We start from the raw sequence: 27,306 nt of genomic DNA on the forward strand, positions 1-27,306 counted from the left end.
AGTTTAAAGAAGATAGTCTGTATATAACGATGGACGACATGACAGCGCCCCAATAGTGAAGCCAAACTGTATTGATCGCCACCTGGTGGCTGGCAGTATTGGTTACGAACCCTGCCTCAGTTCATACTTGGAAAAATACAGTATGTGTGACAAAAAAAATCTTGTATAAGTTTCCCAGTTACGCGATTTTCAGAAATGTACCAACGTCAGATTAAAAAAAATAAACTCCAACAAGTGAACACAAAATGGCTCACCTTGTTCTAGAGCGAGAGCGTCAGTGAAGAACTTGTCACTTGGATATGCCCTGTTACCCTCAGTAAACAACCTTCCTCCTGCTTACAATGCAAGATGGAGGAAACTAGAGAGGCGTGCTGAAATTTAAATCATGACACCAAACTGTCCAAGAATCAGTGTGTGGAAGGATTTTGGATTTGACACCCCTGACGGACAAATCCTGAGTCAAGGAAACCGTTATTTTCCTGTAAAAAAGGAACTGCCTCAGAGAACTTCACAACAACTAATCTGTAGCTTGTCACTTAGGAAAGTAGAACATCATATCGTCATATAATGTCAATGTCGTTCAAGTTTAGGCTACATGAGTTGTATCTGAATTAATTAAAGTTATTTCACTTGTAGTTTGTCCAAATAAAAAGGACTTAAGAAGATGCAGTTGGAATACTAGATCACAAATCTGTAACCAACAAGTTATGCTTATTCTTCTGTCACAGTACTGATTTGATTTGCTTTTGGGGAAATGCATGTCAGCCATCTCACTCAGCACATGTACAGGATATTGTGTCACCACTTCAAATGAATAAATAATAGCCATTAAACAGACTAGAAATGCTCAGCAAAGTCCTTTGACTTATGTAAATGCTGTTACGTGAAGTATCTTGGAACACACCACATCCTGGCTTCAACTCTACCATTGGAGGAAACAAATCAATGAGTTTGCAACATCTGTACAGGATATGCAAAATGTGCCGTGAGGATGAAGAAGGGAAGGACAACAAGTGGAGCCGAGCGGGGACGAAGAGGAAGAGGAGGAGGAGGAGGAGACTGTTTGTTGTAATCAAAGCTGAGCACCAGCCTAAGTGCAGACGGATGCAGGTTGTGCCCGTGGTCTTTGATGAAGTGCTGTTCTCCTGCTGAGCCACCAAACTATTTATATACAACAACACTGTCAGCCTATGGGCACGGAAGAGAAAACTGCTTCACTTACTACTCTCTCTTCCTAATCAAGCCATCCCTCACTTGTCCCCCCCCCCCCACACACACACACACACACACTCACACAGCGGCACATTGAAACAAACCATACATTTACTGCATTTACTAAGTCTGCGTTTATTTACTAACACAAGTGTGAGAGATTGAAGGCGAAGCAACAACTGATGTCTGACCTGGGTTAAAAACAGATTTAGAGAAGTGTCCACAAAAGCACTTGATCCTGGTCTGTTGTCTTTGACTTCAGACCAGGATCTTGACTTCTGCCTCCTGGGAGTCAGATCATCGCTGAGATCAAACATCATCTATGCAGTTTGGATTCGTCTGATCGAGGCTCAGGTGACAGGATGCTGCGCTGACATCATCAATAATAGACGATCATCTGTATGGGGCCTCCACTGGTCCTGGCATACTTGTACTTTTATGTACACATACAAATCAAATTAAATTTAAAGAAAAAGTCTAATCTGTTATACAAGTTAATATCTGTCAGACAGAAATGTCACTTTAGGACTGTTGTGATGCTATAATCTTTTAAAAATAAATTAAAAAAAGCTGCGTCTTTCAGGAGTCTGGTCAGCTTTTTATTCCTTTTGTTTATAATCTTATTCCTTTTTTGAAGGTGTATTACTTTTAATTTGTTTGTGGTAATCTGTGTGAAATGTTTAGCTTTATGCTTTACACATAGTTTTAGGGAATTACACAACAATGAAAACCTGATTGGGAATATTATATTCCACTACTTCCAGCAGATCTTCCTAATTACTGCACATTAGTACTTCACATAGCTTTAAAGTTTTATTTAATAATGCAGGAATAACTATTAAAAAAAATACCAAATGATTAACCTGATTAATTAATAATATTCTCATGAAAATTATAAAAAGCTGATTAATCTTTAATTTCTAACATTGGTATCTGATTCATTATATATAACCACTGACAGATTACTTCTTTTTGAGATTATGACACTGGCTTTATTAGCCATTAACCTATTTTGTAAAGAGTCAACACTATTAACAGCAGCTCAGAATATAATGACACATTCTGTCACCTCTCAGAAATGTAAGCTTTGGTCATTTACTAGAAACCCCTTTCTGTTGGTAGTGAAAAGAACAATCTGAGAGGTTCAGTTCCCACGTTATTACATTAAAATGTCAAAGCTATATGTTAAAATGTCAAACCTATTAATGGTTCTGCCAGTCTGCAGAGGCAAAATGTCAGGAAGAAAACAAATGCAGGACGCAATCAACAAAGAAAAGGAGTGGACCAGTATAAATACTGGTGAAAAGAAACAATCTTATCAGGAGGAGTCATTCAAACAACACCAAGTACCAATTCTGTGATGGAAGTGTTTGCAAATGAATAAAATCTGGTGCTATAAGAATGTGTAATAGTGTTCAAGGAGGAAGAATGAAAGGAAGAAAATGTAAATCAGAGATTTAGTGGCGAATGAGAGATAAAGAGAGGTGATGTATTTCTGCTGGTGTCAGTGGTTAGTGGAAGCTATAACTGTGTGATATAATTCAATTTATCAATACAATATATTTTTTTTTATCATCAGTTAATTGGCCCTGTTTATTGGGATGAGGTGAGCAGTGTGTGCCCAGTCAAATTGTTGTTAATTTAGGAGAAAATCAACAATCCTGCCCCTGAAGAGGCCCCACTGAGAGGCTCCAATCACACTGCGGGGGGTCAGTGACATACAAGCTTCACCTCAACACCCCCAAAGTCACCTTTCACTGATTGGGTAGGAGGTTGAGTGCAGTCGGAGTGCAGGAGCAAGAGGAGGAGGATAGAGGGAATAGAGCCTTTATAGAGGACGACCATTTGAGTGTTTCCATAACCAACTGATTGTATAGATGGGATGAGACCTGCAGTCACCTCTTTTATTTAGGTAGTTTATAATGATAAATAACCGGCATTATTCTTTACCACAACTAGGGAGGTTTCACAGTTTTACTGCCGGTTAGTTGGACCATTTCAATCTTAAGATACCATAATTACTGTGGTGATTTGGTTGGTACTGTATAAAATGAATATATAATTAAAATATAAAACTTTGTGAAATTACCTCAATTTGTGCACCAAGCACATTTTAACAATATTCACACACCGTTTCGTCTCTAACCACAACGTACATTTGCAATGTGTCCACCTAGCTCTGTATTAGTTTGAAAGGTGGTAACTGACATAGAGAGACACAGCTAAAGAGAGGGAAAGCAAAAGAGAAGGAGGGAAGCATGAAAGGGTGTCTGTTGCTCCTCCTGATAGACCCAGCCAGGCTATTCATTACTCCCTGAACGCCAGTCGGTGTCAGTTATATTACTGCAAAGCCATCCCTGACTGACGGCACAGAGTGGGGGGAGAAAAATGGCAGCAAAATACGTCTGGAAGCCCTGGGAGAAAACAAGGGAGGGGCAGTGATGGATGGGTGTGTTTGACCCAGGCTGGGTGGAACGCAGAGATGGGTCTCTTCCAGATGAGACAGCGTGTCGGCCGAGCCCCTGCCCCTCTGCCCAGAGCATCCCAGCCTTGTCAGGATGAGAGGCTTCTCGCTAAGCTGCCCCTGTCAGTGCTTCTATCACCCGCGTCAAAACAGACACTCTCCATATTCAGCAGACAAAACTGGCCCTCACGTGATGGGAATGCAGAAGCAGAGAGTTTGTGACAGGCCTGATGTCAGCATGAGGGCAAACACCCCTCACCTCTGTACAGCAGTCCCAAAAACAACAACATGGAAGCATCAGACAGCTTTTATGCCCCCTATGCCCCTGTCTACACATAACATAACAGGTCACTTAGTGTTGAGTGCTCAGCTGCAGGATGGGCTGTCTGCAGTTACCTTACCATCTATTATGTGAAAATGTGCACATGTCTTTTGCCTATATTTAGGTGAATAATGTTTGTTTAATTTATCTTGCATTTTACTTAAAGATGCATGTTTGATGTCAGGGAGTTTGATTTCTGTATGCATACTGAATGTGCTAATGGCAGTAAACAACATGAAATGTAAAACAACTATAGATCTCCTTCCACCCAGATAATCATAATAATAATTCTTTCCCTAGATGATTTTTTTAATCGAACATGGACAGATATCACAGTCTCGAGGACTTAATTGGTTGATAAGAAGCTATTAAGACCTGCAAAGATCGTGAACACAAAAAATAAAATCTATGGAAAATACATTTTACAATTCATATTTATTCCCAATATCAGAACAAGCTTTATTGGCCACACATACAAGGAATTTGACTCCTGTTTGTCGTTGCTCAATGTACAGAAATAGACAAATAACAGGATAACATAGCAGAACAAGGTTCAGCAACATTTACTTATGTACAAGTATGAAATATGTATATACAGTCTTTAGAATATTTTACGTATATATATATATATATATATATATATATATATATATATATATATATATATATATATATATAGATAGATATTTTTTTTTTTTTTCAAAAGAAAGCTTAAAAGATATCTCTTCACCTGAGCCTTTTACATTTACACTTGCACTTGCTTTCTGCTGCACTTTTAATTCACTTTCTTCTGCGATATGCTTACAGGTAAGCACTTTGAACTGTCTTAATATTTTATTTTGACTTTGAGAATGATCAACCTTTATTTGCTGTACTGTAATAATCAAGTCGTTTTAATAATGTCCAGATTCATTCTGTTTTATTCATATGGTGCTTTTTAAATTTATTTTACGTACTTTTCAATCTTTATCGCGAAACACCTTGTGCCACAATTCTCGTGGGAAAGGTGCTATGCAAATAAAGTATATTTGTATTAACATATCCTGTTTAACAAGTGACGTAAATCCCACCGACGTCACTGGGTTGACGATTGCGGAAGTGGGTTGCTGCTTGAGCCTGTTAGCTCCAAACCAAAACACAGAGGATATTATCGTTTTAAACGCACACGGAATTGGAAATAGTCCGAATTTCGCGTTGACTGTGTCTGTTGAAGTCTTATGTTTTGGTCTCTGAGTCTGTCGGACGTCTGAGAAGCAGCTGAACAGCCGAACCACGAAGATGGAGGTAAAATGCTCCCTGTCGAGTTAGCATTAGCCAGCCTCAGTGCAGCAGATAGTTCTAGCATCTTGGAGTTAGCTTCTGATATAATGTAATGCTTCTCCCCTTCACTTGTGAATGGAGTTTTAAATCGTTACCAGACAGTTGCGGGTGACGCTATGTGATGTTTACTCAGCGACCTTTATACTAAAGCTTTATATGTTGACGTTAAATATCGTGAATGCTCTGCATTGTAAACCTGTAATCCCACATTCCTCTGGGACAGCGATACTGTATTTCACAGTGAGCTTCTTAAAGTTGCTGTCACTGCTCTGTCAGCCCTCAAGTACACGTGTCAATATTGATACTAAGAAAGATAAACCGTTTCACATCCAACATTCAATTCAAACCACCGTTACCAGATCTGTGGGGGCCGAACTGAAGCATGGCTCCTGATCAATCAGAAAATATGTTAAATCTTCTATGATCAATAGGTCTTTGATTCCAAGCAGAGAAACATTATTTTGAAGGTTTTTCAAATGAAACACTGTGCTGTCTTTTATCAAGCATGAGTTCATAAACTAAGCAGACAAAAACAACCCAGTAATACAGCATACCTGTCAGATTTATTATTCTTTTTTATTAGTTTGGTTTTTCATTTCCCCCTCCTCTACTGAAGCAGGACCCTGGTGGCTCCGGAGCAGAGTCTGCGGCTCCATCACCAGCAGCCAAGTCAAAGGTACTAATCATCAACAGGGAATACACCCACCTGTGCTCGAAAAATGTGTACTGTTGACTTAAAGCTGGGCAATGAAACGATGTTTTTAATTGCAATAAATGATCTATAACCATAATGATAATGTGACATTTATCATGGTGGTTAGATTGATATTACTACATTACATTTAGCTGACACTTTATCCAAAGCTACTTACAATAAGTGCATTCAACCGTTAGGGTACAAACCCAGAACAATAAGAATCAAGCAAGTACAATTTTCTTAAAGAAAACCAAACTATGTACGTACCATATAATTAAATATTGTTATTTTATTATCCCAGGTAAAGTCGGAAGAGATGAGTCTTTAGTCTGCTGCAGAAGATGTGTAGACTTGCTGATGTCATTGGGGAGCTTGTTCCACTATTTAGGAGCCAGCACAGCAAACAGTCATACTTTTGTTGAGTAGTTAGTTTGCAGTGAGGGAGAAGCAGACAGATGCAGATTGAATGGATAGGCTGGGCTGTAAGGTTTGACCATTTCCAGGATGTAGGCTGGGCCCGATCCGGGAAGAAGGGGATATTCTCCTAATGTTTGGCAGCCTGTATCTACAGGACCGTGTTGTTGCAGTAATGTTGGCAGTAAGGGATAGTTGACTGTCGAGTGTCACACCCAGGTTCCTGGCAGTCTGGGTGTGGGCTACCAAGGAGTTTTCAAATGTAATAGTCAGGTCATCTGTGGGAGAGACTTTCCCTGGAAGGAAAAGTAGTTGCCAAGGTTGGTTTTCAGGTGGTGTGCAGACATCCACTGAGAGATGTCATTCAGACAGGCAGAGATTTGAGCTGCTACCTGCGTTTCAGAATTGGGGAAAAGAGAAGATAAGTTGGGCGTCATCAGCATAGCTTTGGGAGGAAAAGCCATGTGAGTGACTGATGGAGAAGGAGAGAAGAGATTGATAAGAGAGAAGGTCATCAGGGTTTTTAGATCTAAGCCATTTCCTTTCTGATGCATGAATAGTGGCTCTGTTGGCATGCACAGAGTCAGACAACCGCGGAGCTGGGGGGGGACTTGCGCACCTGTTGTGAAGTAGGACAGAGAAAATCAAGAGAGGACAGAGTAGAAAGGAGTGTGTCTGTGGTAGAGTTAGGATGTATGTGTGAGAGAGTCAGATGAAAGGATGGCTGATAAAACAGGAGGTCAGAGAGGAAGCAAATGTTGCAACATACAGGTACAGAGTCTTTTGATGTGGCAGGGTTGTCAGATTGGGAGAGTGGGAGAGAGTAAGAGATAAAGTGTCAGATATGAAGTGGGGTTATGCTGAGGTTAGATGTAGTTTCTGGTTAAATTAAGTCAAGGTGGTTACCAGCTTTGTGAGGAGGAGGGAAAGTAGCAGGTCAGATGACTGTCTGGATGTTGAAGTCACCCAGAAGGACCTCCGTCAGTTACCACCCAGAGTGGTAAATGGTAAATGGATTTGTATTTATATAGCGCTTTTCTAGTCTGATGAAGACCACTCAAAGCGCTTTACAGTACAGTTTCACATTCACCCATTCACACACACATTCATACAGTGCATCTACTTGCAGCACTTTGTTATTCTATGGGGGGCTATTGAGGGTTCAGCATCTTGCCCAAGGACACTTCGGCATGCAGATGGTTCAGACTGGGGATCGAACCGCCTACCTTCAGGTTGGAGGACGACCACTCTACCCCTCAGCCACAGCCGAGGGGGCCATTCTCTGGGATGTTCGATAGGACGACATCTAATGCTTCCAAGAAATCTCCCAAAGGACCTGGTGAATGGTAGAACATAATTGTTAGTACCGGATGACTGTCAAAACATGAAATTCAAAAGACAATGGGGTAAAATATGGCAGCGGGTTGAGAGAAAAACTCAATTTGGGGGAAACGAGTAAACCTGTACCACCGCCCCTACCAATGGGTCTGGGTGTGTGGGTGAAAGAGAAAGGGGAGAGCAGAGGTGTTGGCCGGTGTGATCCAAGTCTCAGCGAGAGCAAGGAAGTCAAGCGATTGCTGGGAAGCCAAAGATGAAATCTGTCTTGTGGGTAGCTGACTGGCAGTTCCAGAACCCCCCTGTGACAAGGTGTTGGATATGTGTGAAACAGGTGGGATAGATGATAGGAAAGGTTACGGTAATGTAAATGAGGGCAAGGCCTATAGCATCTACAAGTAGATATGCGAACAGGGACGGAAAGTATACACATAGTCAAATAAACACTCAGCATGCCCCAAAATACTCCTTTGTCTTTATCTTCCGAATCTTCACTGACACTTCAAGCAAGTCCTGGTTTTTAAACACCAGAGTTGACAATGATTGGCTACAGCTGTGCTGACCACAGCCCCTGCTAATGATTGAAATCAGGCACCAGGTGGTGATGGCCCAGCAGCTGAGTCTCAGCAGAGCTCAACACTTTCCTTCTCACCTCATCAGTGAAGAGGTGAGTTCAACAAAATCAACTAACTTACCATAAGCTGATGAAGGACAAAGTCTATTTACCTCACAGGTAGAAAGTAAAATAAAAATTAGCCCTTGACAAAATCAGAATAAAACTCAAGCACTTTAACTCTAACTGGTTCTCTTTAACTTTCAAACCCTTGAGTGAAACAAAATCCTAGCTCATATAATTTTAAGATAAAGCAAAACCTAAGATAGCAGATACAATAGTATTCTAGCAGAGACGCTTATTTAAATAATATACTTAGCCTAAATCCAAGCAGTCCAGGAGTATGAAACCCCACAAGTCCAATGCACACTGGTGTTGTGATAAGATTGATATTAATCGGTCATATCGTCCAGCACCAGTGTTTTCTATATTAATTCTCTCCATTTTTACATTATGTTTTCAGCTGGATACGCTGTCCAAAGATGACCTCATCAAGTTTGCCAAGAAGCAGATGGCTGCCATGCAAAAGATGAAGAGCCGGTATGCAGGTAAGTTATAAATGGTCTTAAATCTTGTGTGAACTTGTGTTGGACTCTGTGGGCCAGCAGTACAGGAGGATGTGACATGCTTCTTATGACGTGATTTTTTTTGTCAGATTTGGAAAAAGAAGTGGAATCCACCAAACAGCAAAACAAAAGCAGTAACAGCAGTTCAGATGACTCCACGCTGATACAGGTTTGTTTGTAGGGCTGCATCTCATCATATGTATGCTTTTAATTATTCATATATTAACATGCTGTTCCCCATCCTCATAATGCATCATCTGAATCACATTGGTGTGTGTGTGTTACTGAAGGAGCTGACTGAGAGGATGGATGCCTTGCTGCTGGAGAAGGCAGAAATTCAGCAGAGTCTCTCACTATCTCGTAAAGACCTTGTGAAGACTAAGCAGCAAGGAAAGGTGGGGAAAAATGAATATCTACTTTTACATTGGCAATAAGGTATATTCCAGGGGAATGTATAGGCTACACATTGATGCATGTATGTTTATAATGAAATAGGATACTTACAACATGTGTCTGATTGTCTTTTTGTGCAGGATGATCTAGCGAAGCTGCAAGGAGAGTTTGACCATGTGATGGAGGACCACCAAAGAAATATCAAGACCCTGGAGAGCAGGATAGACAAATCCAACAATAAACACCAAGAGGAGGTGGCTTTTTTCCAGAAGTTACTGGAAGAGCGAGAAGAGAGTGACAGGCAGAGAGACAGCGAAAGGGAGAGGGAGCGTCAAGCTGAACATGCTAGGGCAAAAGAGAGTGTCGAAGAAGTCCGCCGGTGCTTGGAAGTGCAGCTGCAAACCCTTCTAACTGAACTGGAAGCTACCCGCGAAGGAAGAACTCAGGAGATCGCTGAGCTGCAAGAGAGCCACCAAAGGGAGCTGACAAAGGGCCAGCAGGAGGTGGAGAACCTGAAGGAGGAGCTGGCTCAGAAGAGTCTGCAGCATGAGGAGGAAATGAGGGCACTGGAGGAGGACTGCGAGATGGAGAGGGACCGTCTCCTGTTGCTCCACGAGGAGCTTACGGAGCAGCTCGCTCTGAAAGGTACTGCATTTCATATAAAAGTCTGAATTTTTACCATTCAATGGAGAAATAATACAATATATGTTACTATCTTAGCGTTTCAAATTTTTTTAATTATGAAAATGGTTATTTCTAATCCACAGAATTTTATGAGAAAATTACATGGGTATTTCTCAGTATTTTATAGGCAAGATGCAATAAGTCTGTTTGTCTGTCCATCAATTTGTCTGTTCATTATATAAATATTTAAATATACAAATAGATTTTCCTTTGAAATACTTAGGAACATAATTCCCTTCCGATAATGAGTTATCAGAAGATTAAATAAAACTACTGTATGTTCATGGGGAGGTAACTTATTGCGTGTGGAAACTATGCTAGTGTTGCAGCACCATTTCTGTCAATGGTACAAGTAATAAGTCAGAGACTTTTTCAATGAACATGACCTTATTTCATCTCCAGACAGCTATCTGCAGGATGTGCAAGAGGAGGATGAGGATCCTGCTCGGGGTTCAGGGATCGCCAAAATGCTCGCACTGTCTGGATTAAGTCTGGGTGAGTCCAGCCACAATGACGGAGAGGAGACGGAGACTGGCAGACTGAGATCAGCTCTCGAAGACCTCCAGGCCCAGAACACCATGTTGCAGGACGAGCTCACCTTGCTCAGTAATGTGAAAAGTGAGCAGGAAGCAGAGCTGGAGAGGGTCAGGGAGGAGTTCCAGCTGGAGAAAGAGGAGATGGAGTTTAAAATAAATGAGTTGCAGTTGACCAGGGATAGCATCTCCAATGACAGTGTAGGGACTATCTATCCAGACCAACAACAGGTCCAAGGAGAATCCAAGGAGTCTTCAACAAATCCAGAGGACCAGCAGAACCTGAGGGACCAGTGTGAGGCCTTGACCAGTGACAGAGACTCTGCCCTGGCTGAGTGTCAACATATGAGGGGCATACTTCAAGGTGTAGAGACAGAGCTGGTGGAGAAGACAAAAGATTTTGTTGATCAGTACAATGCCATGAAGGAGCACGGAGCTAGTACTCTACAAGAACTCCACGACAAGATTGCTCATCTCAGCCAGGAGAGGGATGCACTTTTGGTGAAGGTCAAAGAGGTTACAGAGGAGAACAACACTCTAACTTACACCATGGCTCAACAACAGCTGAAGCCTGAAGGTTCAACAGCTGAAGACCAGAAACTCCAGGCATCTGTAGAGGAACAAACCAGTTTAGTCGGTGAGCTGAAGCAATCTGTGGAGGAGCTAACCAAGCAGAATGAGGAGATCCTCTCTGAGATGCAGATGAAGGAGAACATGATGCAAGACCTTAAAGAGATGGTCACCAGGCTGACTGAGGAGCGAGACAAAATACAATCCTTGCTTCAGACGCAAATGGAAGAAATGCAGAATCTGAACGATGAGAGAGCAAAAGAATTTGAGAGGCTGCTTGAGGGTAAAGAAAGAGATGCACTTTTGCTGACAGAGGAGAAAGAGAAGGAGCTGAAAGGCTTGAAGAAAGAGAAGGAGGACGAAGTGCAACTTCGGAACGAGGAGAGGGAAAAGATAGAGTGTCTGAAAGAGGAGGTGGAAAGACGGCAGGAGATTGTTTCTGCTTTAGAGCTGAGTATCAAAGAGCTTGCCACAGAGAAGACTGACATCCATCAGAAACTGGAAGAGGCATCCTCGGGGCTCGCCAAAGCCCAGGACGAGAAGGAGCTTCTGTGCTCCAAGCTGGCAGCAGTGGAGGCTCAGCTGGAGCAGGAGACGTCTGAAAAGCATCAGCTAGAGGAGAGGTTGAGCTCAGCGACAGAAGAGGCAGAGCAGTCCCGCACCTCCATCGGAGCTCTGGAAGAAAATATGAATGATGCACTCAAAAATTCCTCCGATGAGGTTGAGGAGCTCCGAGTGCGTGTAGATGAGCTGGAAAAGGAGAGGGATCTTTTGAAGACTACTCTCGAACAGGCTCAAGGGGAGAGAAGCGTAGAGGAGGTTCATAAGGAGCTCCAGGCCCACATCACAAACCTGGAACAGGAGAGGGACATGCTGAAAAACAATGTGGTGGAGTTGGTGAAGGATAACGAAGGGCTGCAAAAAGACCTGCTGGATCTGAAGTCAGTAAGTGAGAAGATAAGTGAGGAGAACCAGAAACTGATGGCTCAAGTTTCTCTAATGACTGAAGAGAAGGAAGAAGGGGAAATGGAGGATATGCAGCGAGAAAGAAAGGCTTTCTCTGATCAGCTAACAGAGAAAGACTCGCTCATTTCTCAGTTGAGGAGTGAAAAGGCTGCTCTCCAGGTGAGTGACGTGTACTACCATTGGGAATTGCCTAAATCACACATTTTCCCACATTGACATAATATAGCATTAGAATGTGAATAAAAACATTAGAAATCATACCTCATTACATGTATTTTGGTATCTTTGATTTTTATGTATTTTTATCCCAGAACAAAGACAATATATTTTGTGATAAATTTGGTATTTGCCAACTATGAGACCCACCTGCAATACCACCAGTGGACAGCAGCACACACTTTGGGAACCACTGTTGTAGAGTAAACTGCTGTCTTGATTAACTGACAAAATAATACGTATATTAAGTGACTGATAACTCAAGTGTTTCTCACACGACTGCAGTTCTTAATAAAAATACATTATTTTAATATAGGGGTTAAAAACAATTCTTTCTTTAAAAAACTTCTTTTCTTTTTCACCCATCACTTTCTCAGGAGTCTGCTTCCTCTGAGGAAACAGTGGACAATGAGATCACACAGAAAATAGGTATGAAGGTGACATGTCCGTGTTAATGAGTAGGAAAATCTAATATCTCAAATTTAATATACTTATATAAAAATATTGTCATCTTTGTTTCCCTGTTTTATTGGAGCAGGTAAGAAATTAATCGATTAAAATCCCTGAATAAATAACTTCTATATCACTTCTGTTCCCGTCAGCGCTCCTGGAGAAAGAAAAGAAAGAAAAGGACGAGAGGATGAACAAAATCAAAGCGGTTGCTGTCAAAGCGAAAAAGGAGCTGGACATCAGTAAGAAAGAGGTAGAGTTAAGAATGACATTTCTCAACCATAAATGTTTGTTGACCCTCATTCAACATTTATAGATATATTTTCCCTCAGTGGTAATTTAATCGATTATTTTCTTCTTTTTTTTCAGATTGCAAACCTTAACGAGGTAGTGGGATCACTGAAAGCAGAGAGGGAGAAAGTGAGCAGCTCTATGAAAGATATCATCCACGGTGCTGAAGGCTACAAGGTAGGAGAGGATGCGGGATAAAAAAAATTATTCTATCTATTTTTGCCGTGAACCTTGCATGGTACGAGGAGAAAAACGGGTAGACCCTGACTCTGTAGAAGGCTCATGAGCAGCACTGCAGTGTGGCTGCTCATGAGCCTTCACACATCCTGTGTAGCCTGGGCGTTACAGGATAAGTGGAACAGATGATGGATGAATCGATGGCTGGATTTATTAGAGATGCATGTTAGTATTTCATTTGAAAATCAATTGAGCACCCATAAATTTGTAATGGAGTTAACATTATCCTTCTCCTTATTCTAATATCCGTCGTTGATTAAAGGTTGCGAAATCAAATGTTATTCCATTTGATGGCATTTTAAATGATACGATTTTCTGCTAAATAAAAGCACAATATAAACCGACCCGAAATATAATGGACACTTTCCATCATTAATCATTTGCTTAATTGTGTACATCCCTAATATGTCCCTAAATGGTAAGTGGAAAGGTTTTCTCTTCAAAAACAGACTGTGTGCGATGTCACACTCAGTGGTTTTCATAATCAGTCCCCAGACTGCACTGTGCTTTATGAATTAGTCTCCATTAAAGAAGAAACCACTCTGTTGTGTCTAATGAGAGTTTTTCCCCAGCCACCCTCGAATGTAAATGCAGCTGATATTTGAGATTCATAGTGTTTACCTTCACTGAGCTATTCAACCGGCTTCCAGTAATGTGTGTTTGTGTGTGTGTAGAATCTGCAGATTGATTACGACAAGCAAACAGAGCAACTGGATAAGGAGAGGGAGAAGGTGGAGGCGGGAGAGAGACAAATTGCAGAGCTGACCAAACGACTCAGCAGTGCTGTCACACAGGTAACAAACACTCAATCACATACACCAGTAACAAACATAGAAAGTGCTCTCGCCCACCAGTAAATCCAAGCACTGCCGCTTTGTCCGGCAATACATCTCTCCAATACCTCTCGCATAACTCTGTTTTTATCTGATTTACAGCGAGTCATTTTAGCCAGGGACACTTTACCCAGCTATGCTTGGCAGCGCGGCACCCACAAATAGCTCCACAGACGTGACTGGGTGAGCTGGGGAGAAATAGTGTTTATATACAGCAAATGGAGCGGAGTATAGCTTCCATCTGCCACGTGCAAGTGCAACACCATTTTCTAAGACACAGGTTTATTCTTGTGTGCACTCATGGGTCTCTGGGGAGGTGGGCAGACTAGAAGCTCGTCAGGGATCCCACAGCATGTCTGGACATCTCTGTTTACCAATCATAGTTTCAGTGTTGTGGCTGACAGATGATGGGAGGTGGCTGCTGCTGCTGCGGCTGCTGGTTCAGTGTTCCCTGCACAAACAGCCCGCAGAGGCTGCCGCTGTCGGATTTGCATGAATAGTTTTCAGTATTTGCATTTTTAGAAAAAAATGAACATACGTGCGTCTGCGACTGGTGCATCTGCGACTGGTAACATTATATTATATTCTTTATTTTTCATTGGGACATCAACCCTAATTGTTTTTAATGTGATTGATAAAGAACAATAACACTTATCTGTTCTTAATCGCAGTAGTCAAAGGTTGAGGACGCTTTTAGCGTTAGACAGGCGCAAAAGGAAAATAACAAAAAGGAAACAAATATCTCCTGGTGAAAAAGCAGTGTCATCCCCGTAGAAGACGACACTGACGAAGATGTCAAGAGAGTTTGTGGTGATAAGAGCCGACACCTTCATCTGTATGTTGTAAAGAAAATCACGTGATCTCTGCAGCTCATAAGAGCAAAAACTGGGCTTCTGAAAAAATACAAATTCTTTTTAATTTCACAAATTATCAATAGATCACTTCCTTTGTATTGTTAACTCCTTTGAAGTTATAATTATTTCGAGATGTAAGTTTGTCACCTGATAGTGACTGTAGTCTGGAATGCTTTTACAGTACGAGATGCTGAGCAGTCAGAAAGAGGACCTGTTGGCTGGTGGGGAGACCATCAGGAGCACAGTGAGGCAGCTGGAGGCCCAGAAACAGGAGCTACAAAGACACACAGCCAGTCTTGACAAAGACCTGATGGCTGAGAGAGCCATGAAAGAACAGAAGATCAAGGTAGAAATAAAGAGACATGGATAAACCCTTTTAATCCCGTGCACTTGCTGGCCTCTGTTCCCTGTTTTGTATTTTTGCTTATATTTTATCTATAAACAATTATAAATATTGTAGTTGAAACCAGAAAAACATTAAGTTTCTATTTAAAAATTCTTTAAGTGTCTTTATATCACGTTTTATTCCTTTTTTAATTTTCTGAAATCAACAGAAATTCCCCCCCACACATACCCCTCTGTGTTTGCTTGTCACTGTAGGACTTGTCATCTGCCGTCAAGGAGGTAGAAGAGCTGACAGCACAGCTCCACAAGCAGCAGCAGCAGTCTCAGCAGACTGCTCAGGAGCTCGAGCAGCTACGCAAGGTACACAAACACAATAACACACAAAATGCTTCTCAGACACTAGTGTGTCTCAGAGGGCCTGTCCACTCAGGCGACTTGACTGGTGATGGCCAGCCTGCAGCTACAGCAGCACCTTTCAGAGAGAAAGGGAACTTTTCTCGCCCACAGCACATGAGCTGCTGTTGCTTTTCCATTAGTGGAGACCTACATAGTACAGCAGTGTACACAAAAGCTGCCCGCAGGTCTGACTTTGTTGACATATGACAATATGTCCACATTTTTTAGTATAGCTCAATAAACGTGATGTTTTTTAGGTTGATGCTAATAATGGCTTTGAGAGTAAAGAAATAGAAGAGAGAACACACTGACACATTGGGCATGATTAAGTTCCCAGAATGTTTGTTATTAAATAGTAGTGATACAGATATACACAGTCTGAGGAAGCATGTTTAAATTGAACAATGTTTTGAGATATATGATTTGACTGGCAAGAAGATATGGTTTTAGCTTTGTTCCCTGTATTGATGTAGTACATTGACTCTGCCTCTAGGAGGCGCAGCAGAACTCACTGATGGACATGGAGATGGCCGACTATGAGCGTCTGGTGAGAGACCTCAACTCCAAAATTTCAGAGAAGGATGAGTGCGGTGAGGAGTTATACAGTCAGATAAACACACTCTCCCAGAAGGAGGACACACTCAAGCAGGAAATCGGTATGTACACGCTCACACTCACTTACTGACGCTCTAATTGAGTGTAATTTTTATGTTTAGCAGTGTAATTATGTAGAAATCACATGATAAGTTGCCAGTTTTAATCCCATGGTTGTGTCACAGCATGATTCCACATTAAAGGGATAGTTCACCCAAAAATGAAAATTCCCTCATCTTCTAACCACTATGCTGATGTTCACAGAACACTTTTGTAGTCTAAGGGGTGAACAGGGTTGCAGCTGAATCCATTGAAGTAAACGAGACCCCTTCTTCAGATGAATAAAAAAAAAAAAAGACTAACAAAACAGACTCTTGGATGACACCACCCTGGATTTTCATTTTTATGTGAACTATCTCTTTAATGTTTTATTGTTGTTTGATCAGAACTTGAACCAAACCTGTGCAATCCTGTTCAATGTTTCATCAGTGACAAATAAATGTATACTGCAGGTTTTAGGAACACAAGTCTACAGTCACTGAAAGGAAACATCCATTATTCTTGCAGAGCTCTGATGATTTGTTTTCTACCATGTAACTGCTCTGTTGCTCCTCACTGTCAATCTTTAAAATGAAGGCAATATACTGGAAAAAATAGCTAATAAAAAGTGTAGAGAAGGAATTGAACTTAAATTATTTCATCTGTCTGTGTACGTGCGTTTGTGTTTGCTCATGTGCCTGTGAACCTCTATCTGTCTCCAGAGGCTTTGAAGTCCCAGCTGGACCAGGGGGAGGAGAAGACCTCCAAGATGAAACAGCTGCTGGTGCAGACCAAGAAGGACTTGGCTGATGCCAAGAAACAGGTCTGTTTGTGTGTGTGTGTATGTGCGTGTGTTTGTGTGCGTCCCACTGGATTTCCTAATACTGCGTCACTGCCTGATGAATGTAAATTGTGTTGTGCTACCATATGTGGGAATGATGGCTCAAAGGGCCTTCAAGATACTGGGAATAGTTAATCATTTGTGGGTGTGTTGCCATGTTTACGTAAACGGGTATATGCATTTAATCTTTCACTGTGCGTGTCTGTGTGTGTGCAGGGGAGCTCCCTCATGATGCAGCAGGCCTCTCTGACAGGAGAGCTGGAGGCTAACCAACAGCAGCTAGAAAGCTCCAAGGTACACCCAGCATCACCTTCTCCCGCTGTCAACAGTTTAATACAGAAGGTGTATATTAAAGTGTGTGTATCCAATTAGATCGCGATGTGCGAGCTGACGGCAGAGCGTCATCGTCTGCAGGAGCAGCTGAGGTCTACAGTGGAACAGCAACAAAGAACCTGCAGCTCCCTGCAGCAGCGCATCAACAGCCTGCAGCAGGAGAAAGACGATGCTACGGTACATGAAAATTAAATTTCACATTTTTAACTACATATGATTAAGCTATAATTTTGCTATACAACCTCAGGGTGGTAGTTTGCAACATCCTTTGCACTTTTTCATCTTTCCCTCATCTCCCCCCCTCCCCTCTGCCATAGACTTTAATATTTTTATGGATTTTTGTTCAGTGTAAAAATGCCTGGAAGAGGGTTCCAACTGTCCTGGGAAAGATGGCTGGAAAGAACAGAAATGCAAATCCATTAACCTTATTTGAACATTCTCAGTAGCACAAGCTTCAGTTGGACAAACTCAGTGTTTTCTAATTGAAACTGACTCAACTCTTTTATTCAGCTGAGGTGTTTTTCCCAGACATTGGTAAATTGTGCAAGTACAGTGAAGAGAAAAAAGATGAATCTACATTCAATTTCTGTTATTTACTGTATATCTCTGCTTGATCTTCGATTCCAGGCTGAGCTTGCGGCAACGACAGGCGAGTTTGAGGGCTACAAGGTGCGAGTTCACAATGTGCTCAAACAGCAAAAGAGCAAAACTACCTCTCAGAGCGAAGGAGACTCTGGCAAACTAGAGAGGTAAGAACAGCACCTAATGCATTGTGAGTGTTCAGTGAATCTAATCCTTCAGAGTACAGGGTAATGGCTCTGTACTCCAGCATATTGCAAACTCAAGATCAACCTTTTTAGTCAGCCTTTTAATTACATTTTTATTTATTGAATTGGCTATATAGTTGTACATCTTAGAAAGTTTCACTGGTATATCCTTTTATTTCATTTATTGATTTTCTCTGGATTGTTTTCCTTTAAATACCCCACTCTTTATTTTTTACTTATCTTTTGTTACTTAACTTCAAAACATTCAGTTTCTTTTAGCATTTTAATGTTTTATCTTTTATGTTATGTTTTTTTATTTATTTTTGTATTATTTTTATCTTTATCTTTGTTTACCTGCCTTTGGTGTTTCATCATTGAAAATTCATGAGATTTACAGCCGTGTTTCCCCAGTTCCTCTTTTACAATTTTCCTCTAATTATGCGTGTAGTGTGGGATATTGTTTTCAACACTTTTATTCTGTACAGCACTTTGTGTTATATTATTTGCATAAAAGGTGCTTTACAAATTAAGTCTTAATTAGTGAATGCAATTTTAACACTGTCATTGTGCTGCTGCACTGTTCAAAACTGGCTTTAGAGTATTTGTACACAAGGCTACTGACACTGGTCCTTTTGTATGGCACCCTCATGAGACATCACAAGACTCTCCATTTGCATAATACACATCTAGCGAGTAGTCTGACACACACCCTTAACTTCACCTAAGCCAGTTAAAGCTAAAGCGGAGGCCAATATTTCGTATACACGCTGGAAACAGTTGACCAATCACAAAATAGAGGGGAAGCTGGCCAATTAGCGCAGACTAGACTTTATAGGGGGAGGGCCTTAAAGAGACAGGTGATAACACCAAGTGTCTCAGCTAGAGGCTGAATCAACGGGCTCCCTTATCTCCTTTTGAACATTCGAGAATATTCAATTATATTTTTACCCTGATTATGAGAATAATATGTCTCTTAAAGCTACATTTTAAAAGTTGTCTTTTAACCCAAAAAAGGGGGGGATCCCCTGCTGGATTTCTGTGGACATTATACTAGAGGTCAGGCGGAGAAAGTCTGCAGAAACAGCGAAGCATCTCACTCTGACTTTTGTGTTCAAACTATACCTCCTCCATAGAAAATAATAAGTAACTGCAGAGTTCCATTCATGTCTGAAAGCAGCTTACGGGTTGGTCAGTGTAATTAATGTGATGTGTGTCCCACAGGGAGCAATTCTCCTCTCAGGTAGATCAGCTGAAGTCCAGGCTGGCAGAAAGCCAGCAGAGCCTCCAGAGCAGCACAGCAGAGCTGCAGCAGCTCCAGACTGAACATGACACTCTTCTGGAGAGACACAATAAAATCCTCCAGGAAAATGTGAGCAAGGAGGCAGAACTCCGCGAGAGGTGAGCCTGAATTATTGTTTGTTCCCCCATATATCCCTGTTTTTGTTTGTTTTTCAATCTGACTTTTACTCGTCAGATTTTGCAATCATTAGACATAAGCACACATTCTGTCTTCACACTTGATGAGGCCTGGCCAACAGCCGCCACTCTTCGGTCCTTTCCTGCTGTACGCCAGTCCTGCTTATTCTCCACTGATTGTCTTCTTTCAATTCCCCCTTGTTCCGTCTCCACCTCCAGGCTGATGTCTGTGCAGTCAGATAAAATGGCTCTGCGCTCAGACCTGTCCCAGGCTCAGAGTGACCTGTTGTCTCAGGTGGAGGCCCAGCGGCAGACGTACAGGGAGCAGCTGAGGAGGCTGCAGGATGACCACCGAGCAACTGTAGAGACCCTGCAAAGCCAGCTGACCCGTGTTGAGGAGCAGCTCTTCACGCTGCAGAACCAGAACAGTAAGCGTCCATGCAATTGTATCAGTAACTGATTCTGTACATAAGGTAGTAGTCGAAAGGGGTAAGGGTACACATTAATCTATATTACCAAACGTTCAAATCAAAAAAGTAACAGGAGCTCAAACGTAGAAAACAACTAGTGGATGAGTGGTATCGTATTGGTCTCTTCTATGAAGGGAATTATGTGAGAGAGAACATAGGAAGGATGGGGGTCTGCTGGAAACACATTCGTCACCTCCCACACAGCTGCCCTCTGGAGTCAAACAGCAAATACTTGTAGTAATGACTAGAAAAGGTGAGAGCACGCGCGCGTGTGTGATTCCTCTGTCACATCAGTGTGGCCAGGTGTTGCTGAGGCTTCTCAGCTCTGTTCCCGCCTCTCAGTGTGGCAAACCACTCACTGTCGCATCTGACTCATCATTAGTGTCTCACAGATGCACACCAGTATTAGTGAGATATCAACAGCAAATATCAGCCACAACTGAAGGTCATATTTGAGCTTGTTTACCACTATACGTGGATTTAAAAAGCAGCAACAATGCAGAAGGCTTACATCATTGTGTTTTACAGGGGCTATTGGGCAAGTTTTTACTGTTATTATAAAATATTTCTTATAAATCATAAAGTTGAAATAATGGTTACAAATTGATCACTATTTCTCATCATGTTTTGCAAAGTTTATTCTTAAAGGGGCCAGTGTGTAGGAAAGATTTATCACAAGTCATATCGTTATCGCAACATTCAACAAGGTTATGGCATGTTTTCCTTATATCGTGCAGCCCTACACTGAACCATTAATCTCAAAAAGTTTCACAAATTAGTAAACCTGTGGAGGCTGCAGCGCTCTGTGTTCCTGATGTGCTCTCACTGTCCACTCGAACACATTCACTCAAAAAAACAAAAAACAGACATGTGCATGAAGCAGGATCTTATCTCGTTTCAGTTTCAGGTTCATTAATCACCATCTTCTCTTTTGTCCACCCACTCTCTCAAGTGCCCCATCCGTCCCCCTTGTCGTCCCACTTGTCATTGTTTATGCCAACTAAACTGGTTTAAACAGGAATGTGTCTGGTGCCCCCTCATGTCACAAAGCAGTAGGACAATGTGTCTCACTTTAATGTGAATCTAAGTGGAAATGATAGATAAATGTTTTGCATAGTATGTAGGCCGTTCAGTGGTCTTTGAGATATAGCTAGGATATAAGATCTATTGACATTTCTTTGACTTGTTTAACTTGTTGAAGCCATGGTGATAGTTACTTGAATAAGAGCGTTTTGAATTGAATTATAAAATTATCTCAAATTTTATCCAGTTTTAAGGTAGTCCTAGTTTGTGTAACCAATAAAAAAAAATATATATATTAAAAAAATATATTTTTTCTGTTTGTTAACCTTATCCTCAGCTTGTAAATACACATTAAGTGAGTCTGCTGAAAATGGCAAAGATTTGTTATACAAACCTTTCACCCTCTTTCAGGTGCAGTGTCAGTCCAGTCCAGCCGCAAGTCTCTGTCCTCCGACCCTCAACGCAGAAACACGGATCAAAACCAGGTCGGGCTGGGACTGGCTCTCAGCGACCTTCAGTCTATGGCCAGGGAAGAGGGCGAGGGTATGGAGATGACTGAAAGTGAGAGCCCTTCTCCTGCACGTACACCCTTCCCCTCTCTGGAGCAACTCCTCATGTCTCCGGATCCCAAACAAGGTGATGAGATGAGCCATAATATTCACTCCGTATATAAAATGTCTGTCTCACAAGTTCCAGATTCATTCTGTGACCCCAAACCTGGCAAATTGGAAACAGTCATCCCGTTTTAGTCAAGGAATGCAAATTCAGAAAGAGGTTCTACTTCACTATACACTGGAGGAAGTGATATCCATTTATTTAGTTTGTGTGATCATCCACACATGTAAAAATTAAGACCTCACTACATGAGCTACAGAGTTGGCTTCTACGCTCGCAAACTTCACATACCACGATCTTATCCTGTGTGTCTTTTGTTTTCATCTCTAGAGCCATTTGTGTGGACGGTGGAGCCGACCAAAGAAGAGCTAAGTCAAAAGCTGAACACAGCCACACGCAGCATGGACCATATGAACAGCCTGCTGCACGAAACCGAGGCCACCAACGCTGCTCTCATGGAGCAGGTCACTGTATGTACACACACACACAAAGCACGCACACACAGCACTAAAACAAGTAGTTTAATCTCGCAACAGTTTTGTTTAAACAGTTAATTTAACTGGATTAAATTGGCAATTACACACACTGGTCATTTTTAAATAAATTTAAAGATTCAATACTTTTCAGACTTTAAAATTTCACAAATGTACTATTCTTTGAAAATCTATCTGTTCATAATGACAGTGATTGGTTGCAACTAACAATTATTTTAATTTGAATTGTCTTCAATTAAATATCACGAGACCAGAAACGCAGCAAGTCCTTACAGTTGTGAAACTGGAATGTTTGATTTAATTGCTTGAAGAAAGATTAATTAACAGATTTTATTGATCAATTATGCACCTTATGTGTTGCCTTAGCACTAAAGAGTGTTAACAAATATCTCATGTCATAGTAGTGATAAATAAACTAGAAGTCTTGAGCTTACAGATTTTATTTTCATGCTGAGAAACAATCAAACAGAAACTGGGATACCATCGTTGTGTAAAATTAGATTTGTTGATCAGTCTTCCATAGTTTTTTTTATTTGCTTTTTGGTGCCCAACACCATGTTAAACGTGCCGGAATGCCCCGACAGTGATGTCAAACAGCCTGGCGTTGTTCAGGGTCCCCTCTTTGTCCAGGAGGAAGTAGAACTTGTGTCCTTTGACCCTGAGGGGGATGAATGAGGGTGACTGCTGCCTGTGAGCGTGACAGGCCACCTCGGACAGCGGGACAGTTATTCTCCGGCCTTGACTTGCTCCCAAAGGCGACTGTGTCCCGACTGTCACCATCCTCCCACCTTGATGTAAGACCACCTTGCACACAGAGCGTCGGCAAAACAAAGTCCCGAGCACCACGATCCCGGCACCGACTGCCAGGCATCCCAGCGTGAAGCCGTACCTCCAGATGTTTGACCCCAGGTTCATCTCAAAGCTCCACATCCCAGCCAGCCCGGTGGTGGTGGTGGACGTCGTCTTGGCTGTCCCTTTCTCTGCCGTGCCCGCTGTGTTCCTGAGCCCCGTGTAGGCGAAGTGAGCCAGGTAGGTCCAGAAGACGAGCTGTCCCCCGCAGAAGACGGACAGCAGCTGAAAGAAGCGGGTCCGGTCGTGGTCGAACAGGACGACGTCTCTGGAGGGCTGGGCGAAGCTGGAGAGGCTGCGGCGGGCTGTCAGCTGCCTGTGGGCGGCGTGGCGGCTCGACTGGACCGATGTCCCCCAGCACAGCCCCGGTGGACATGAGACCCGGGTAGACAGGCCGCTGCTGGGTGAAGGCTGAGCCAACATGGACGTGTTTCTACAGAATGACACTTTGCGCTGGATGTTAACGAGTCGGAGCCGCCTGGAGCAAAACTCCAACACTCCACACAGACGCTCCAGCCCCATCTCTCCCGATGTGTTCTACGTTGAATTTAACACTCCGCTAATTCACAGACAATCACAGTGTGTGTTCACCGTGTAAAGTCTCCATAGAGAGCGTTTTAATAAGTCTCTTCCAACACACCGCGAAGCTGTGTCCTACAGAGCGCCGCCATGTTTGTTATGCGTGACGTAAGCTGTCACACTACGGTAAGTAGAGAAGGTCAAAATTATTCAACCCCGTACAGAGGAACAACGCGATTACTTTATTTCAAACACTTCACTTCCACACTGATTTAATGACTAACGAATATGTTTTTATTCAACTACACATTTAACTGCTTTGCAATGTTTATAAATAACGTATATATACAAACTTTCAAAACAGTCGTTGTGCTTTACAAGTTAAGAATTTAGGATTAAATGCAAACAAAAGGAAATTATAGGAGCAAATTAATAAAACATATAATAATACACAATATAAAAATCATACAGCTAAGAAAAGACTACAAATATAATAACTTATTTAAATTTCAAATTATTAAAATAGTTGAAAAGATATAGGATAAACATTAAAATGTTGACAAATTTAGACTCCTGAAATCCTGAGAAAAAAACACAAGAGGGATTTAAAAGAGAATAAGGAGTTGCAAGAAGGATCAAGTTGTGGCCCTGACAGAAAATGTATTGTTCCATATTAAAAAAAATGTCATCTGTACCCAGTTTCCTTTTTACAAAATAAGCTGTTTTACTTAACTTTTCCTGAGAAAATCAGATTTTTCTCAGTGTGGATATCTTTTTGAATGTTTCCATATAGGAAAGCCACATGCTTGTTTTGCACAAGCACATTACTTTGGGGACTTTGTTCTAATTAATTTTGCCGGTGTTTTTCACCCGCTAGTTGTTGAAGAGTGAAGTGCGTCGTCTCGAGCGAAACCAGGAGAGGGAGAAGAGTGTGGCCAACCTGGAGTATCTGAAGAATGTCCTGCTGCAATTCATCTTCCTGCGATCCGTCAGTGAGAGGCAGGCTCTGCTGCCAGTTATTCACACCATGCTGCAACTCAGTCCAGAGGAGAAGAGCAAACTGGCTGCCATTGCACAAGGTACAGTGTGTACAATATGAAAGTTTGAATTTAATTGAATCATACTGCTTTGAGTGTCATTACAGAGCCCGTGCACTGCATCTGAATGGGTCCAAAGAAGCAGTGCCATATTGTTAAATATATTGAGTAACATGTAAAGTACACACATAAAATATATCAGTACTTGCAACCTGAGCACTGGATAAACTTCCTGTGAACTCTTAGTTTGTCATTGTTATATCATGATGTTGGAAATGTTTTGATATATTAAATAGGCTTGCAGTTGGAATCTGTTAACTGCTATAATGTGTAAATGTAGCACCACAGCAACAAACCAATCATCATATTCTCATCGTACTGTATCACAACAGCAACGTTCACACACAGCATCTAAACACACAGACTCTAAACACAGACTCTAACACCCAAATTGTTTTTTAATCTAACCTTTATAGACACATAGATCTTCCTCTGTTTAATTCAAAGAACTTAGTGTTCATCTCCAGAGGTTGAAGTACCATAGCATTTAGCTTTCATAATTTCTAACCAGATGTTCTCTGCTCTCTCTTGTGAAGGTGAAGAGGAGGGGTCTGGGGCTCGGGGCTCGGGCTGGTCCTCCTATCTCCACAGCTGGTCTGGAATCAGATAGACCTGACTCCAAACCAGCTCAACAATGGGAGCATTGGGAGCACAGTGCTAAGAAGTTACTGAAACTTTTTCTGTGAAAACCTGTACTGTGCATTCAAAACAGTGGCAAATAAGTGATATGCTAACTGGGAAATTTAATAATGGTTGGAAACACAATAGAAAGGACCAAAGAATGTACAAAAACTGAATTACAATGTGGGACAGCGATGAAGCTAAATCATGTAGATGAAGATTTAATGAGCAGTGCAATAGATACACCAGTCTCTTGTCGATGAATGTGAACTGGGACATGATTCTGTCTTACATGATTTTTGATTTATATTTATAACATTTACTGGACATGGTTACTTCCTTGAAGTGGAGCTCATAAGGGATTATAAGGCATTATCACAATGAGAATATTGTGAATGAGTTAATGATGTAAGAGAATTATCGTTTAATTTGTAACTGTGTAGCGGGGGTAACTGTTAATAGCATAACATCAATACAATATTTATATGTATGATTACTTTGCAAGAAAGAATTCCACATCTAATGGGCAGCACAGGATATTTGAAGGACTTCTAGTGTTTTGGGTCCTTTGTGGACAAATAACACACATTTCTCTCAGTTGTTTTTAAGGCCATATTGAAATAATTTCCATTTTTAGTTTTTACTGTCGTGTGGAAGGGGGGGGGGGACTTTACTGTTCTGTGCTTTGGCAACAGTCTTAAGTATGTGATTTCATCCATCATAAAATCACTTCATTTACAAAGAGGTGCATATCTAACTTTGATCAGGTTCATCTGACCAACCTGACTGAGCAGTATCATACATGGTATAGTTGCACTTTTCCTGACTGAGTGTGCAGTTAATCAGTTCTCTAAAGCCTGAAGTCTGAAGCACTTAAACCTTTTATTTACTCAACTGCTGTTAATGGTTTTGAATTCTGTTTTGGTTTCTGTGTAATTTGTTGTTAGTGGTTTTGAACTTTTGTTTTCATGGTTTCTGTTTCCATTTTCTGGAACCAATTATTGATTTGTCAGTTGTCGTGCTGTCGTTTAAACCTCCAAACATGAGAGATTTCGTCTGAAGTTGGCTGTCTTCTCACTTCCTGTGACACCAAGCAACTCCACCCTGCTAAAGTCTCTTTGAGCAAGGCTCCCAACCAGACTCATCGGTGCTTCCATTTACAGCGTGTCATCATGACCTCCGGCATCTGTTGAGATTTCGGAGGGGGACACAACTCCACACAGAAGTCCCACTTTCCCTAAAACACACATGTCTGTTCATGTTTCCATTACACAAATACTGAAGTCCTGTCATTGATAAAAATAACTGGCTTGTTCTAATTCCACTGGCAGCTTTTTTTTGTGATTCTTTCAGCGTGAGTGAATGTATTTTTATCCTCGTCTTTTATATTTATGAGGGTTGATGTCAGCAGGAGGGATGAGAGAAACGGACCTGTATAGTATCTGTATGTGGGTGAATAAACTTTTACTGTATATTAACTGGATTGTTACTGTGTTGAAATCTTAATTTACATAAGGCAACAGCTGGTTTCACAGACAGTGGATGAGGAATGGTACAATCACTTTTTCATTTAGACTTATAATTGCCTTTGATGAAACAAATTTGCATCTGCAGATCTTCAGCTACATGCTTATTTATTTATTGTTGGAGAAGTTCCATGTTCCATTTTCTTTCTTCTATATGGTTCTTTTCATTAAATATGTTTGACATTCTAATTGTTTTTTTTAATTGCTTGTTTCATTTCATCTTGTACAGCTCTTCAGATGCATCAGTCGTTTCTTTCTTACTATGAATTTCTCTTGTTACTATCACAGTCTGATCCTCCCTGGAGGAGAGAAGGGGGAGTCAGGCCCTTTCCTTTTAAGGAAATAAATGTGGTTTGGGTATCATGACGCAGCCAGTGGAGAAACCAACAAA

At 41.4% G+C, this 27,306-nt stretch overlaps 2 protein-coding genes across 3 annotated transcripts; one reads left to right on the plus strand and one right to left on the minus strand.

Annotated features, from left to right (window-relative positions):
* Positions 1-5,093: 5,093 nt before the first annotated feature.
* LOC133021489 (GRIP and coiled-coil domain-containing protein 2) lies at positions 5,094-26,872 on the plus strand. 2 transcript variants are annotated; one of them, XM_061088352.1, is made up of 24 exons: positions 5,094-5,282; positions 5,935-5,994; positions 8,841-8,925; positions 9,033-9,112; positions 9,234-9,338; positions 9,477-9,981; positions 10,423-12,248; positions 12,683-12,734; positions 12,908-13,008; positions 13,125-13,223; positions 13,958-14,077; positions 15,152-15,316; positions 15,571-15,675; positions 16,205-16,367; positions 17,067-17,167; positions 17,402-17,479; positions 17,558-17,695; positions 18,146-18,267; positions 19,507-19,683; positions 19,921-20,129; positions 21,606-21,830; positions 22,140-22,279; positions 24,549-24,750; positions 25,305-26,872. In XM_061088352.1, exons 1-24 carry the CDS (start codon positions 5,277-5,279, stop codon positions 25,376-25,378), a joined length of 4,938 nt encoding a protein of 1,645 aa, XP_060944335.1. In that variant the 5' UTR covers positions 5,094-5,276; the 3' UTR covers positions 25,379-26,872. The 2 variants fall into 2 exon arrangements, with proteins under 2 accessions (XP_060944335.1, XP_060944336.1); XM_061088353.1 differs by having other exon boundaries at positions 5,938-5,994.
* tmem223 (transmembrane protein 223) lies at positions 22,312-23,854 on the minus strand. The gene has a single exon (XM_061088354.1). It carries the CDS (start codon positions 23,672-23,674, stop codon positions 22,862-22,864), a length of 813 nt encoding a protein of 270 aa, XP_060944337.1. The 5' UTR covers positions 23,675-23,854; the 3' UTR covers positions 22,312-22,861.
* Positions 26,873-27,306: the final 434 nt, after the last annotated feature.

This window comes from Limanda limanda, chromosome 16 (genome assembly GCF_963576545.1).
Source record: "Limanda limanda chromosome 16, fLimLim1.1, whole genome shotgun sequence".
Taxonomy (NCBI): domain Eukaryota; kingdom Metazoa; phylum Chordata; class Actinopteri; order Pleuronectiformes; family Pleuronectidae; genus Limanda; species Limanda limanda.